This window comes from Papilio xuthus, unplaced genomic scaffold (genome assembly GCF_000836235.2).
Source record: "Papilio xuthus unplaced genomic scaffold, Pxut_1.1 DF828952.1, whole genome shotgun sequence".
NCBI lineage: Eukaryota > Metazoa > Arthropoda > Insecta > Lepidoptera > Papilionidae > Papilio > Papilio xuthus.
In genome coordinates this window covers 4,296,388-4,309,656 of record NW_013529697.1, presented here as the reverse complement: position 1 = coordinate 4,309,656, position 13,269 = coordinate 4,296,388, and the positions used below count along the sequence as shown (strand labels likewise).

Here is a 13,269-nt window from a genome sequence, read left to right as displayed (position 1 = left end):
AACGCAAAGTGGTGGCAGCCGCATTTATGCAAAGAGTATATAAAATAGCAAATATATATAGAAAATAGCAAATATATTTATTAAAAATAGCGCTTGTAAAATAACAGTGGTTTTGCAAAATGTACTATAAAATATCTTAATATCAATTAATAAATAAGAGCGCAACAATGGTTACGAGCAAATCGTGAGCGTCCCCCTTTTGTAGTTTGCCTAGGCAAATTGTAAAAACTCGTCGATTTGCATATGAATGCATTCATTAGAAAAGTGACGCATATTTGCCTATTACTAAAATTACAATATAATTTTATTATTATAAATTTTATTCCAGTATAAAATCCCGTTTCAAAATATATAAAATCGATTGAAGCAAGTTTAGATTAACGAATTCATTAGCTTCCGCATTGTATTGAAAGTTCATTAGATCGTTAAATACACTCTTGTTTGTTACAGCCCCTAAGAGGCTTAAAAACCCCTATAGCAGGAAATTGGATTGCTCATTGGACTGATTATAAGTATTCCTATAGCCAATCCAACTATTCGATGATTTAACTTAAAAGATATTTTAGTTTTAAAGTTTCTAATTTCAATACTATTTAACATCGTGTTAATGCTATATTGAAAATGCGTTTATTAATTTATTAACCTATAGGTACCTGAATAAAAACTATTTAAATAAAAACCTTTGTTTGAAAAAAAGAACAACAAATCAATTTTCATTTCATATAATGACAATTTATCACGATAAAAAGTCACATTTGACACCAAAAAATGTCTATAAAATCCGAGATATCTTTAATACAATTGTCTAAACAAATCCCTTTTAATATTGGTAAGTAGCAGTGTTTATAAAAATATTCAATGAGTTATTTTTTACTTAGAAATGGGCAAAGAGTGCAAAAGGTAACTCAAAAACGTGGACGATAGAGTACCATGAAAATACTGCAAATTATATTAAGTTTACAGAAAATACTTTGCGCCTTTTGTCAACTTGATTGATTTTTAATATTTCAGATGATGCTTTAAAACAACAGTTATGTTTTGGCGAAACACTAATAATCAGTTGTGGACACATTGAAGGAAAATCGTATGACATATTATCGGATTCAGAATGTTCCACTTCCGAAACTTCGGTCAGTGAAGAAACCGATAAGGTTAGGTATATTAAGCCTTTGGAACCGAAGGAAGAAGTTGAAGAGAAAGCTTCTAAACATTCCAGCGACGAAGATAATGATTTTCATTTTTACTTTTTCCCGGATTGTAGCAAACCTGTTCCTTCCAGAGACAGCAAAAGTAGTCTTATTATTAAAGATGGTATGCCACATATAAATCGAAGAAATGTCCACCAAGATAATTGCAGCTGTGAGGTTGATCCAAAAGGTCGATGTAAATGTATGGTTGAAATACCCTGTCTTTGCGGCGCCGAAGAAAAATCAGAATGTGTGTGTGCTGCATTAGAAAATATATGTGTTTGCAATGAAACAAAACCAGACATTAAATGTTCTTGTAAAAACGCTGAAATATGTACCTGCATGGAAGACAAATGTCGTTTAATTTGCACTTGCGATAAAATTGATAAACCATGTATTTGCAACAGAGATAAGTTTCCACGGCCCACTTGTATTTGTAAACATAAACCCGTGACGTACGATTATTCAGTTCCTTCAGAAATACCAGGCGAAAGCGTTATTGAGGAATCAACTAAAACAACTAAATCTTCCTGTGATTGCCAAAAATCAAAACCATCTGAACCAGGGGTAGAAGAAGAGATTTCATGTGTGTGTGATCGAAAAGCACAGGGAAAAAGCGGTTTAAGTTGTTCTTCAACATGCCAAAACCCTCAAGATTGTTCTTGTAATCGTAATTTAGACGATACTTGTGCATGTTTTCCCGACACTAAAATTTGTAAATGCGGGAATCCAGAGAATTGTAAATGTTTTCATATTTGTGAATGTACACCGCCTTGTATATGTGACATTGAAAGTAAAAAACAAATTGAATGTACTTGTATAAAATCGGGTGGCGGTGTCGATCAAGGTGAAGTTAAGAAATTAAAGAAAGTACGAGCAGGAAAACATGGATACCGCTGGTGTCATGATGTCGATCCACGACACACATATTTCGATTATGCTTACGGAAGACATGACAAAATTGTTCATAAAGAGGTGGAAGAACCGAAAGTAGTAATAACTGACATGAAAGGACAAAAAGAAACCGGAAGTGATGATAGTGAAAAACCAAATATACCAAGTTATAGGAGAAAGACAAAAAAATTATCTCTTGACTGCTGTAGTGCTGTTGGAGGTACAAATCTTATGAACATATTATTTTCCTTCGTTCGTTTGTTCCAGCCATGTTACACCCACTGCTGGGCATAAGCGTAGACCAAAGATCGCCACGATGTTCGGTCCTGTGCTACCTGCATGGAGGATACTCCCAGGATTATTTTATAGGGACAATATTAGTTCTGCTTTGTTGATTCAACATTTTTTGTAGGTATAACTATCAATGTTGAGACACTCGGAGAAGACAAGGGTAAATTCCTGGTTCAGGTAGTATCACATTCATCTAGAGAAGCTGCGAAGACGGGCTCTAAAATTGTTAGTATCGTTGATTGTAAGCTGCATACACTAGAAGAAAACAGGACCGAGTAAGGATATTACGATCTCGTTACGTATAAGTGTTAAGTATCCGTCAACAAAATGGTATCCTGTCATATTTTAATCATCCCGTATATGGGTATCAAATTATAGGATTTGACTAGTCAAATATAATAGGTATAAGAAGGGACTGCCCTAAAAAATATTTTTACTATGATAATTGCTCTCCTAAGAATAATTAAGATGTTATAGTCTAAGTTAATTTCTTTTAAAAGGAAAATATTTTCATAGGTATATACAGAGTAGAGATAAATTTAAAGAGAAGCGAAATTATATGGCAATTTGCGAGAGCGGTTACTACAATAAAGTCACTCGTATATGTGGCGACCGTCATTTAATAAAGCGGTTTTATCATACCTTTGAAGAAGCCCATAACTTTTTGTTGGAAGGCGCTAATATCGTGCTTATGCGTTATGTGGGTCTGACTCGTTACAAAGGCTGTATTAAAACGGATACCGTTCTCATTGGCGGCGTTGTGTGTGAAAGTATTTATGTAAGTATACACATTAAGCCTTATGTGTTTCTTTATTTAACGTAATAATTTGTATTATGTAAAATATTTCTCATGCCCTTCACAAATTGATAATCAAATTGTAAAAAAAGTGCCTTCATTGTGATATTTACGTACAAAAATAAGATTTTAGTTATGGGAATAACAAAGCCACGACAATTACCAATTTATCTGTCTTGTGATATGATTCAAACAATATTGTTCTACTTATAAGTAACATTAGTAAATGAAATAAATGGTTCTATCGTAATTTTTGAATTTCAGGTTTGCCTTGGTGTGAGTAACGCAATTGTTAATAGTAAACCGTTCTTTGTGGTGAAAGTGGAACGGCATATAATAGAACCCTCCGGCTACGTTCACCAAACCCTTTTGGTTCTGTCACTTAGGGGTAAGATTCTTTGGGTTGAATCATCTGTACTTTTGAATCGGCTAAATATAAAGGTATAATAAACATAAAAACCATTGAGTACCCTTTCCGTTTTATGTTAAAAGGTTACATCGTAAGCCAGGAGTGGGCGAATAACAGTTACATTCTACATATAAATCCGTTGTTACGGATCGTTCCTGAGAAAGACGAAATAGAACGCCACGAGCCTCTGCGTGAGACTTGGCGAACCGACTTGCAATTGTTATCGGATTACCTTGACTTTAAGGTAATGACGCTAACTGCAATATCCAATTTACTGGAACAATTCTCTATACTTCAATAGTTCTGGAATGAAATACTTATAAGAATTTATATGATTAGTAACATAATAATAGACATTACTAAATGAAATATTAAAATTACATTATACTTTGGTGTGTTGCTAGGTTCCTAGTACAGAAACTATGCACCCTAAGATATTGAGTTATATTGTTATTTTATGCTTTAGAATTATTATTTCTGTTGAATAGTACATTCATTAATAATGGTTAATGACTCAGTTTGTTTATGGTTAGTTTAGTATGCCTGATGTCTGACCGCTGCATTTAGTGGTAAAGTAATTCATGGTTTTCACACGCGCTTGGTTTGTTTCGAATAAATTATACATCGCGTGGACGTGAACATTATAACATGTCTATGTATCTATAAGAGAATAAGTAATAAGAAATATTCACAACAGAACTTTAAAATCATTTTGGACATTACATAAAAAGTGAAAATTCAATATTTTAAATTTTTACTATTAAACTAAAAGTTCATCACCTGCCCTTAACTCTACGGAGGGTCGATACAGTATGTTCTACTCCACTATACATCTCTGTTAGCTGTCATTTGACTTTACCCCTTTCTTACGCATATCCTCTCACACAATCTATTCATACGTTCTTTGGTCTTCCTCTACTTTTGTAGCCCTCCACATTCAACCTCAATACTTTTTTGTTTATGTAATAATCATCACTCAGCATAACCCTAAAATACTAACTACAAACTATATATATTATACTAAAAGTGTAAGTATTTATTCCAGTCTACAAGAACTTCTGAAGGCGGACGATACGTTTCTGAGAACGGCGAGTTGACTGGTACAATCCGCGACTACTTACAAGCCGTTCTCTTGCTTCGTCCCAGCGATACTCTGCACTTCACGCGACATTACTTTGGAGCTGCACTATCTGCTCTAGACTTACCCCACAACGAATTCTTTGACTCTTCAAACAAACACGTTCGATATTTCTTCTTTGAAGATTAATTTGCTAGGATAGTTTTTTTTTAAATATGTCCAGAAAAGCTTTTTAAAATTATTAATCTTTTTACCAATTTGTTTACACTATGGAAATTGAAATAAAAAATTGCAATAGTAATTTCGGGTTTTTGAAATATTCAAGATGGCAAATTTTACAGTTACAAAGCAGCATCTTTTGATAGAAAACAAGGAAGGAAAAATTATGGATTTCTGCTAAATTCTTTACTATGAGATGATGGCAATGTTCTTGTTTTTTATTGTTGATGAATTCTAAATAATAATTTTAAATTAAAAAATAATATTGCTAAGTGAACGTAAGCGGGATTACTCGCGCAAGTTTAAATGAACTGGATGCCGGCGTCCTTCTGAGATTACGTTAATTAACATTTCCCCACACTGGGAATACCAATTATGGACTCAATATTTCTGATTTCATTTCCTAGATTCATTGCTTACAGACATTACGACGGGATTCATGTGCAAACTTTGATTAAAATGAAGAGAAATACCTTTTGCAAATTTCCTAGCAAATATCTGAGATTTCATCGTTCCATGATTTCTCTTTCAATTCCTACTTTGTCGATTACATGTTAATAAGTTTGATCCGTGTTTCTCATAGAATGTGAAATGTATCTTTATAATTTTAATGTTTTTTAAATGATTATGTTAGGCAAACGAAATTAGATACAATTTATAAATAACTAAGATAAATTTTAATAAAAAAATGTTTTTGTTATAAGTATACTAAACATAAAATTATAATTCGACTTTAATTATTTTAACATTAAAGTAATTGTATTTGATGTCTTAAATGTTCCAGCGGGCTTATTTTGTTAAAGGTAAACAAAAGGGCAAAATATAATTTGGATAAAGTGTAAATCAGATATTAGCCCTCTGTTAATAATGGCGAGACGGTGAAATTGACTGCTCCATTTTAATTAAGACTTAATAAGACGTTGGCAATTAAAATTTTGCTTTGCTTGTTAATTATCTTGAATTATATACAATCTTAACAATACTGATTTCTAAATATTAAACACAATTGATAGCAGGTTGCCTTAACATCCAGTTATTGCGTAAACTATTATACTTTCATCGCAAAAGCTTATTAAATACCCATTATTGTTTCTCTAAATTGCAACAATGGTTCTATCCCGCTCTGTTTCTTCGAACAGACAAAGATAACAATAAGCCTTCAAGATAAGAGCGAATTACTAAGCTATCGCGTACCATCTTTTGACCGCATCATCACTTTCATCAGGTGGAATCGTGGTCAAGTATTAGGTTATTCAACATAAAAAAGTTTTTGTACAAGAGTTACAGCAGTAGAAAATCACGTAATGTTCATATAAAACCTGTTTTATAGCTTATATTTAATGTAGAAATAATGACCAGAAATAAGTAAGAAGGAATAACATTCTTGTAACCTTGCGACGGTAGACGGCTCAATAATTTTGCTACTTTACGACGACACTTATACTGAAATTTAGTGACGTTTGCACACTACTGTTTGTGTATAGAAATAGAGCCCTCTTTTAAGGAATGAACAAAGATAATTTTATTAGAAGTGAGCCTATACAATTTATTCAGTCAGAATGTTTCATTCGACAATATATAAATTGGAAAACTAAAGTAATCCCCACATCATATAGAGGTAAATAAAAAGTACTTAAAATGTAACAATATATTAAATAAAACAAATAACTTTAACAATAACAAGTTTCTAATTAATTTTGGTCTGTGGGGTTTTGAAAATAATTACATAAGTTTGCGCAATTAAAATTTAAAATGGAACAGTTTTAAGGACCTCGTTGGTTGAACTTATTCAATCCAATTACGGTTCAAAAGCTGTCTGTTTGATGTTTTATAACGTTAATTTTTGTTATACGATATAACGTGTTATTCAGTTTTTTATTGCTTTTTGTTAGCTATAAATCTTTAGTAGGTACTTACATAACTACTGTTATTGTGTCTATCTTCTTAAAAAATATTGAAACACAATTCCTAAACGCAACCTTTTATTCAAAAAATAATTCACTTTTTTATTTTTTATTTCAAAGTTACTTATTTTCTCAATATTATATTGTTATTAAAAATCGAGATAAAAACGATTTTTAGAACCAGAACTGGACGAGTTGAAATTAAGGATTTTGGAAGTGAACTAGCTCAAAGAGAGAAGTTATCCGACAAACTCCTTCAGATTGTAATATTTTCAGTTTTAATTGGGAAAAGTTACGTAATTATTCACAAAACTTTAAACCTTCGGACTAAATAAACTAAAGGGACCTAAGCTATAAATTTTCCTTCGGATTATGTTTATTTAATACGTAAATGTTATTTGCATTGAGTACCGTAATAAAATATAGATATATGAATTTTTTAATATAAATATTAGGAATTCTGTGAAATTTTATGTTCAATTTTTTATCCCATCCTGCGAAATAATTCAAGTTTTTACATAATTTTCTGTTTTCTTTTATGTAATTCAAATACTAAGGGAACTGTTAACCTATCCCTTACAATACCATTAGTATACATACTCGTATATGTTGTTTTAATTAGTCTGTTTGGCTGTTTACAACAACAGGCTTATTCCCCTGTCACATTTATGATATACTAAGAAAGGGTTTTAACTTGTCTTTCTCCTGATTATTGTGTAAACAAACAAGATCAACTTGTACGTTTCCGCGTCGGCCGTAATTACATCTTTGTGGTTTAGTTTTCAACTGTTAACTAAAACAGTAAACCTCCCATTATCTTTGATGAATGAAAATAACTCAGACTTTTTACTTAACTTTTTAGTAACAGTTTATTATTGCGCTTACTAAATAAATAACAGCAAGGTAAGATTAAGTAGAAATATACTAAAAAAAAACTATGAAATATCCATTTGAACATTTAAGAGTTTCACGAAATCTCTTTCCGAAGTTTGTACATCGCGGTCGGTAACTTTATCTTCACTCTTCAGTGTGTTTTACTCTTCAAAGTATGAAGCTGAAGCTAAAATTAAAATTCGAAACAGTTATATTTCAAATTACACGTTGAATTGAGCAAAGAAACGAGTCAATACTAGTTCAGTAGGGCATCAACTAGGTTAATATTAAAAGCCTTTGACTACAACTTTGTCCGTGTAGAATTAAAAAAAAATATTGAGTAGCTCCTGGAATAATCCAGAGAATATCTGTGTTAAACATTCAGATCCGTTTAGGCATTTTGAATTACCTGTTAACCAAAATCCATCCATTCTTCTAAACCTTCGTATTTATATAGTAAGGTTTCCATTACATTTAAAAAAAATACGGACGAATTGATAACCTCCTTCTTTTTGAAGTCGGCTAACAAAAGGTAATAACCTCCTATTCTTACTTATCTTGAAATAGCTATAATATAGGCACATAACATGGAGAATTTCCTTTGCTCTTCTAGAATTTAAAAATATTGTTAATGCTTATTTTCCCCACGGCGTGGAGTAAAAGGTAACTCGAGCTTACATTATGTTTCTACTTACGGCGGAATAATTATGACTTCCACGCCTTTGTTCTTATGGCAAATGTGTTTCACCGTAAATGTGCGGAGAGAATGTTTGTAGGTATCATTTTATTTGTCATGGCTTACAAATTTAATGTTCATGTATAATATAACTAAACTAGTTGTCGCCCGTGACTCCATCCGTACGGTATTAAAACACTCAGTTATCTGTGTTCTTCCAGATGTTGTACATCTATGCCAAAATTAAGCGAGATACATATAGCCGCGCGCGATACTTTCAAACATCCATCCAAACATTCGCATTATACGCAAATACGTGGTTTTTTCTTACAAATTGTTTGTGGTTTAATTTATTTCGGACTAAATGTTATCTATACTTTAAATCTAAAGTTATATGTACAAAGTGAGATTGAATATTTTATGGCTAATTTTAACATATTTGCAGCATCTGCTGAGACCGTTTACTTGATAAGTTGAAATGTTAGTAGCAAAGTTTTGATTAGATATTCTAAGCTTAACTCAACAAAATGTATTCGGGCTACCCTTTATCGATGTTTACAAACAAGTATGACGTGTTTGGATTAATACCATGTATGACATAAATATAAATAAATCTAGTCTTAAACTCTTTTATGAAGGAAAATTTTGGTGCCGCTCTTTATCATAATATGATATGTTATTACAGATAACCTAATATGTTATTACTATGAAACGACAAATCCTATACCTTTTCCCATTCCCAATAAGTTTAATAAAGCTTTTATTTGCTATAGTTTAAATATTTGTCTCGTAATAAATAAACATAATGTATGACTACGCCTAGTGTTAGGACTATTTTATCTAACCAGGGTTCGCTTGCAACTTCATTCATGAGATTAAAAAACCTATAACATATCCGCACATCAACTATCTTCCGGTGAAAGTCCCGTCAAAATTGGCCCAGCCGTTTAGGAGATTACCCGCTAGAAACGCGCACCGACATACAAACGTTTTAAAAATTGTTACAGATAAAGAAAATTAATAACATACACGTAATTTTTTTTTCGATATTAAGCACATAAACTCCATTTTATTTTACTGTATAGACGGACAGTTCTACATAACGTAATTTATTTTAACTTAACATATAGTGTGGTATTTAACATATATTCCAATTTACTTATTTTATGGTCCACCGGACGCCAAACCCTTGAAGGCAAAGTTCCAACTATAAAGCTTTGCTTTATGTCACTTTAATATTTCAGAACGTCCCCGAACGTTGCCCAGCTTTATATTAGTGGACGACTCTGTTATTATTACATCCCAACTTGTTTTATAGTAGTTATAAACTATCCACGATCTATTTATGCAAAATTAACCTAAAAATTAACATAAATACGACTGGAACAAATAAAAAATAGAATGAAAAAATTTATGTCTATTTGATTATAAAGTTAATACATTATTATTGAAAAAATCTTTTTAATTTCTTTTTTACTTATCTAAATTAAATATTTAGGTAAAATTAGCTGTTAAATTTTCGGAAAAATACAGGCGTTTCTGCTTATCGAGTGCAGTCAGGGGCGATCGCTAGTCATAATTAAAATGTAGCAATATTACTGTAGCCACTCCTCTCTATATCTAAATAAAGTATCTATGAAGTGGAAGTTCTCAAAGAAAACTTTGGAAGTGATAAAAGTTATTCCCTATGATCGAAGTTTGCGATTCAAACGTAAGTCGAACTCGCGCCACAGAAGTTAAATAAAAATGAGATTTCAGATGAACAAGTGTTGCTTCCTTACCTTTACCTTACTGCTTTTATATCACATAGTCTAGTAGTCGATATAAAAATTTCAAATTAAACCGAAGATGTATTCAAACGGAAAACGTAATAACTATTTTTTTAATAAATTAAATGTGAGTTGAAACTTCCGAAATACTGCGTAAAAATATATTCCTATCTTTATTTTTTCAAAGGGAATGAAAGAGATATCGATATGTTTCTGTACATGTTTTGACGCTAGACATCAACGGTAATTTATCATTTCTGTTTCAATTTTGTGCAATTAATTTCCATTATATATTTGCGTAATATCATAGATATTCTCGAAAATGAAGATAAATTTTGTAATAGAATAAAAGTGAGGTATTCAGCAATAAGTTAGAGAGTTTTAGATTTATTGTTTGGTTTAGGTTTTATTGCGTGTTTATCGCTTGTAGCCGCCATTAATCTCTTTGGTCAATATGTTATGGTACATGGCGATCAATAAGCCGTCTCTAACAAAAACCGCGAAGTGTATTTCTTAACAAAAGATAACATTATTTTAGTCAATATTCTGCCACTTTTATGTACCAATTTAATAAGCGAGAAGACTAATATTATAAAGAAAGATAAAATAAAGAGATACGGCAATAAATCATTGATTAAATAGTAAAGCGCAAGGAAGAGTCATTCGGTACAAATGTTTTCAATTTCGCGGTTCAGTATAAGCGATTTAATGTAGGTAACTCGACTCACTTTTATTCTCCTGCACAAGCGGGTAGTTAGAAATCCCTCACCGCTACAGTCGGGCGCAGAGCCTGCGGGGATTAGTGCGGGGAAGGCAGTCGACAGTTGAAAGTCAGCATCGTGAGTCGACGGAAGTTGAACGGAAAATGTCACACATCGAACGTGTCGGTTTATGATTCTGCGTTCGGGTTGACAACGTCACGTCTACAAGTCGCTTATGGGAAGTGCATCGGGCGCATCAGGAGTGCAGCATTGCTGGCGCCTTTGACTATTTGATTCGACTGACACCAACAGACTGACCAGGTAAGTGCAGGCGGTGAACCGGGCATCGAGTTGGTAAGTACCACTTCATATATTTACCATATCACGCCAACCCTTGCAACGTAGTCTAAGGATGGTTGTGCCGCAGGACTAATCGTGTACTGAACAACCATGAATACATGGAACATCTAAAAGAAATATAAAATTAAGGCAAATTAAAATATAGCGCCAGATCAAAGAAATTATCAACTTAATGAAAGAAGTTTTATATTCATAGTTTTTTCTAATAGGAAACATGAGTTTCTTAGTAGAAATATAATTAAGGACTATACCACTAACTAAAGTTAGTTTAAAAAAAGTAAAGTTTGTTTTAAAGAAGCGACCTGAAGGACACTCACTAATATTGGTTTCACTAACTTACCAAACGAAAGTTAGAATGAAATTTGTTCCTAGAACTCTGTCTTTATTGATTCTTAACTTAGATAGGGACTGGTTACAATCAACTTAGTGAAACGTTGCTTAATTTATAAGTTACGTGTTGTTGTTACTTAGCCGTAGCACATATTCGCTGCGATAGCGTACCCCAAACAACTTCGTAACAGCCGACTGCTTGTTTTCATAGTTCACTCGTTAGCATATTTGCTTTGTGAATCTCTATTATAAATATTTATAATGGTCTTAGTTATGAACAGACCGCAATAAATATTAATGTACCAGAGTTTATTGCTTAACTTGCATTTTGTATTTGGACAAAAACTAAATAGTTTATTACATTTTAAATAATTTAACACTAGCGGTCGCATGCGTCCGCGCGGAATTAAAAAAAAATCTTAATTAGAAGCTTATGTTTCCAAGACTATGTTCTACTTCTATGTAAAATTTCATCAAGCCGTTGAGCGTGTCTGCTGATACCTTCTAATAGACATCCATCCATATATCCAAACATTTCCATTTATAATAGTAAGAACTGTATAAATAAGACATTTGTAAACTGCTAATAATGCTAGGAAATTGCAGTTATGGCATTGTGAATATAATTCAGATTTAAAAAAAAATCATATACTTTCGTCGTAGTCAAACTGAGTACACCGTGAGTTTCTTACCTGGCTTTAATTAATTTATCACACTTGTCGACAAGAATTAAATTATTCGTATTCAGCACAAGTCGACCGCTTCACGTAATAAAGTAGACGTACGAAGCTTTTGAATTTAAACTCGTATCTATCAAGTTCCAGTTAAATTTTTTTGTAGTTGAATTCAAGTTTCTTTAATTTCATTTTCAGCTTATAAGACTTATAGCAGGTCCTTAGAATTTAACGTTGAAGAACAAATGTCAAAAAAGGTTCATTTTTTATTTAAACAGTTTGGTCTAAATAAAATATGTCTAAACAATGTGGTTGCTTTTCGTATTGACTATTTTTGATTACTTTATTTTCCGAAAATCAGTAAAAAGTAAAGTCGGTAAATTTATTTTTTCACTAGCAAACTTTGCTGGCTGCAAGAGATGTATGCTGGTGTAAGATGATGCTTTTTTAAATAATTCTAAAAACTTAAATATTAGTGGCATCTTTATTTTGATAAATTTATAAGTATATGAATATTGATAAAGTTATGAAGCGTACCAGTAAATTAATTCCGTATGTCATTTGTACGAGAAACTAAAGTTAGTTTGCTTGAAATATTTACAAACGGGCCGTGGGATTCAAAGCCGAACGGCCATTTAGAAACGTTCGGAAACATTAAAGTGACGTAGAACAGTGCTTTAGACTTGGAACTTTGTGTTTAAGGCTTTAAGGGTTTCACATTTATCATTCAAACAATAGGAAAATCACTTAATATCTTTTTTGAATAGTTAATGGTTGTCACAAAGAAAAACAACAGTCATTAGTCGGCGATATGGTGTCAATTAGTACGACATTAGAAAATAGCATGTGGTCGCCATTAAAATGAAATAAAAAACTTGTTTAAGTATCGGCCCCGAAGGCTGTAAAGCTGTAAGTGTATTTGTTTATAATTTTGAAATTGAGTTTGAGAAAACTTTTACAATGAAAGTTTTAGGTCAAACTGGTCATTTGACCGCAAAGTTTCAATCACTCTTGCCAACTGGGAGATCGGTAATAAAAGAAAATACTTATATTGAAGAACGTATTTTTCAAACTCCTACATTTTTAGGTGACTTAATTATTTGGTTAA

At 32.1% G+C, this 13,269-nt stretch overlaps 2 protein-coding genes across 2 annotated transcripts in view; both read left to right on the top strand.

Annotated features, from left to right (window-relative positions):
* Nucleotides 1–740: 740 nt before the first annotated feature.
* LOC106127868 (uncharacterized) lies at nucleotides 741–5,475 on the top strand. The gene is made up of 7 exons (XM_013326155.1): nucleotides 741–829; nucleotides 1,012–2,301; nucleotides 2,494–2,647; nucleotides 2,889–3,150; nucleotides 3,433–3,556; nucleotides 3,661–3,821; nucleotides 4,623–5,475. Exons 1-7 carry the CDS (start codon nucleotides 769–771, stop codon nucleotides 4,842–4,844), a joined length of 2,274 nt encoding a protein of 757 aa, XP_013181609.1. The 5' UTR covers nucleotides 741–768; the 3' UTR covers nucleotides 4,845–5,475.
* A 5,450-nt stretch (nucleotides 5,476–10,925) lies between these two features.
* Tmtc2 (Transmembrane O-mannosyltransferase targeting cadherins 2) overlaps nucleotides 10,926–13,269 on the top strand; it is a 108,039-nt gene continuing 105,695 nt past the window's right edge. Inside the window, exon 1 of the mRNA XM_013319938.1 lies at nucleotides 10,926–11,118. The gene's annotated coding sequence lies outside the window, so the exon portion shown is untranslated. The remainder of the gene's footprint in view (nucleotides 11,119–13,269) is intronic.

What these genes read in the sequence shown, in the direction of transcription:
- LOC106127868 (XM_013326155.1), top strand. Translation starts at nt 769, where the DNA reads ATGTCTATAAAATCCGAGATATCTTTAATACAATTGTCTAAACAAATC. An exon ending in CTGCTGTAGTGCTGTTGGAG is followed by an intron (nt 2,302 to 2,493) that starts GTACAAATCTTA and finishes CATTTTTTGTAG; the next exon opens with GTATAACTATCAATGTTGAG. An exon ending in TTGTGTGTGAAAGTATTTAT is followed by an intron (nt 3,151 to 3,432) that starts GTAAGTATACAC and finishes TTTGAATTTCAG; the next exon opens with GTTTGCCTTGGTGTGAGTAA.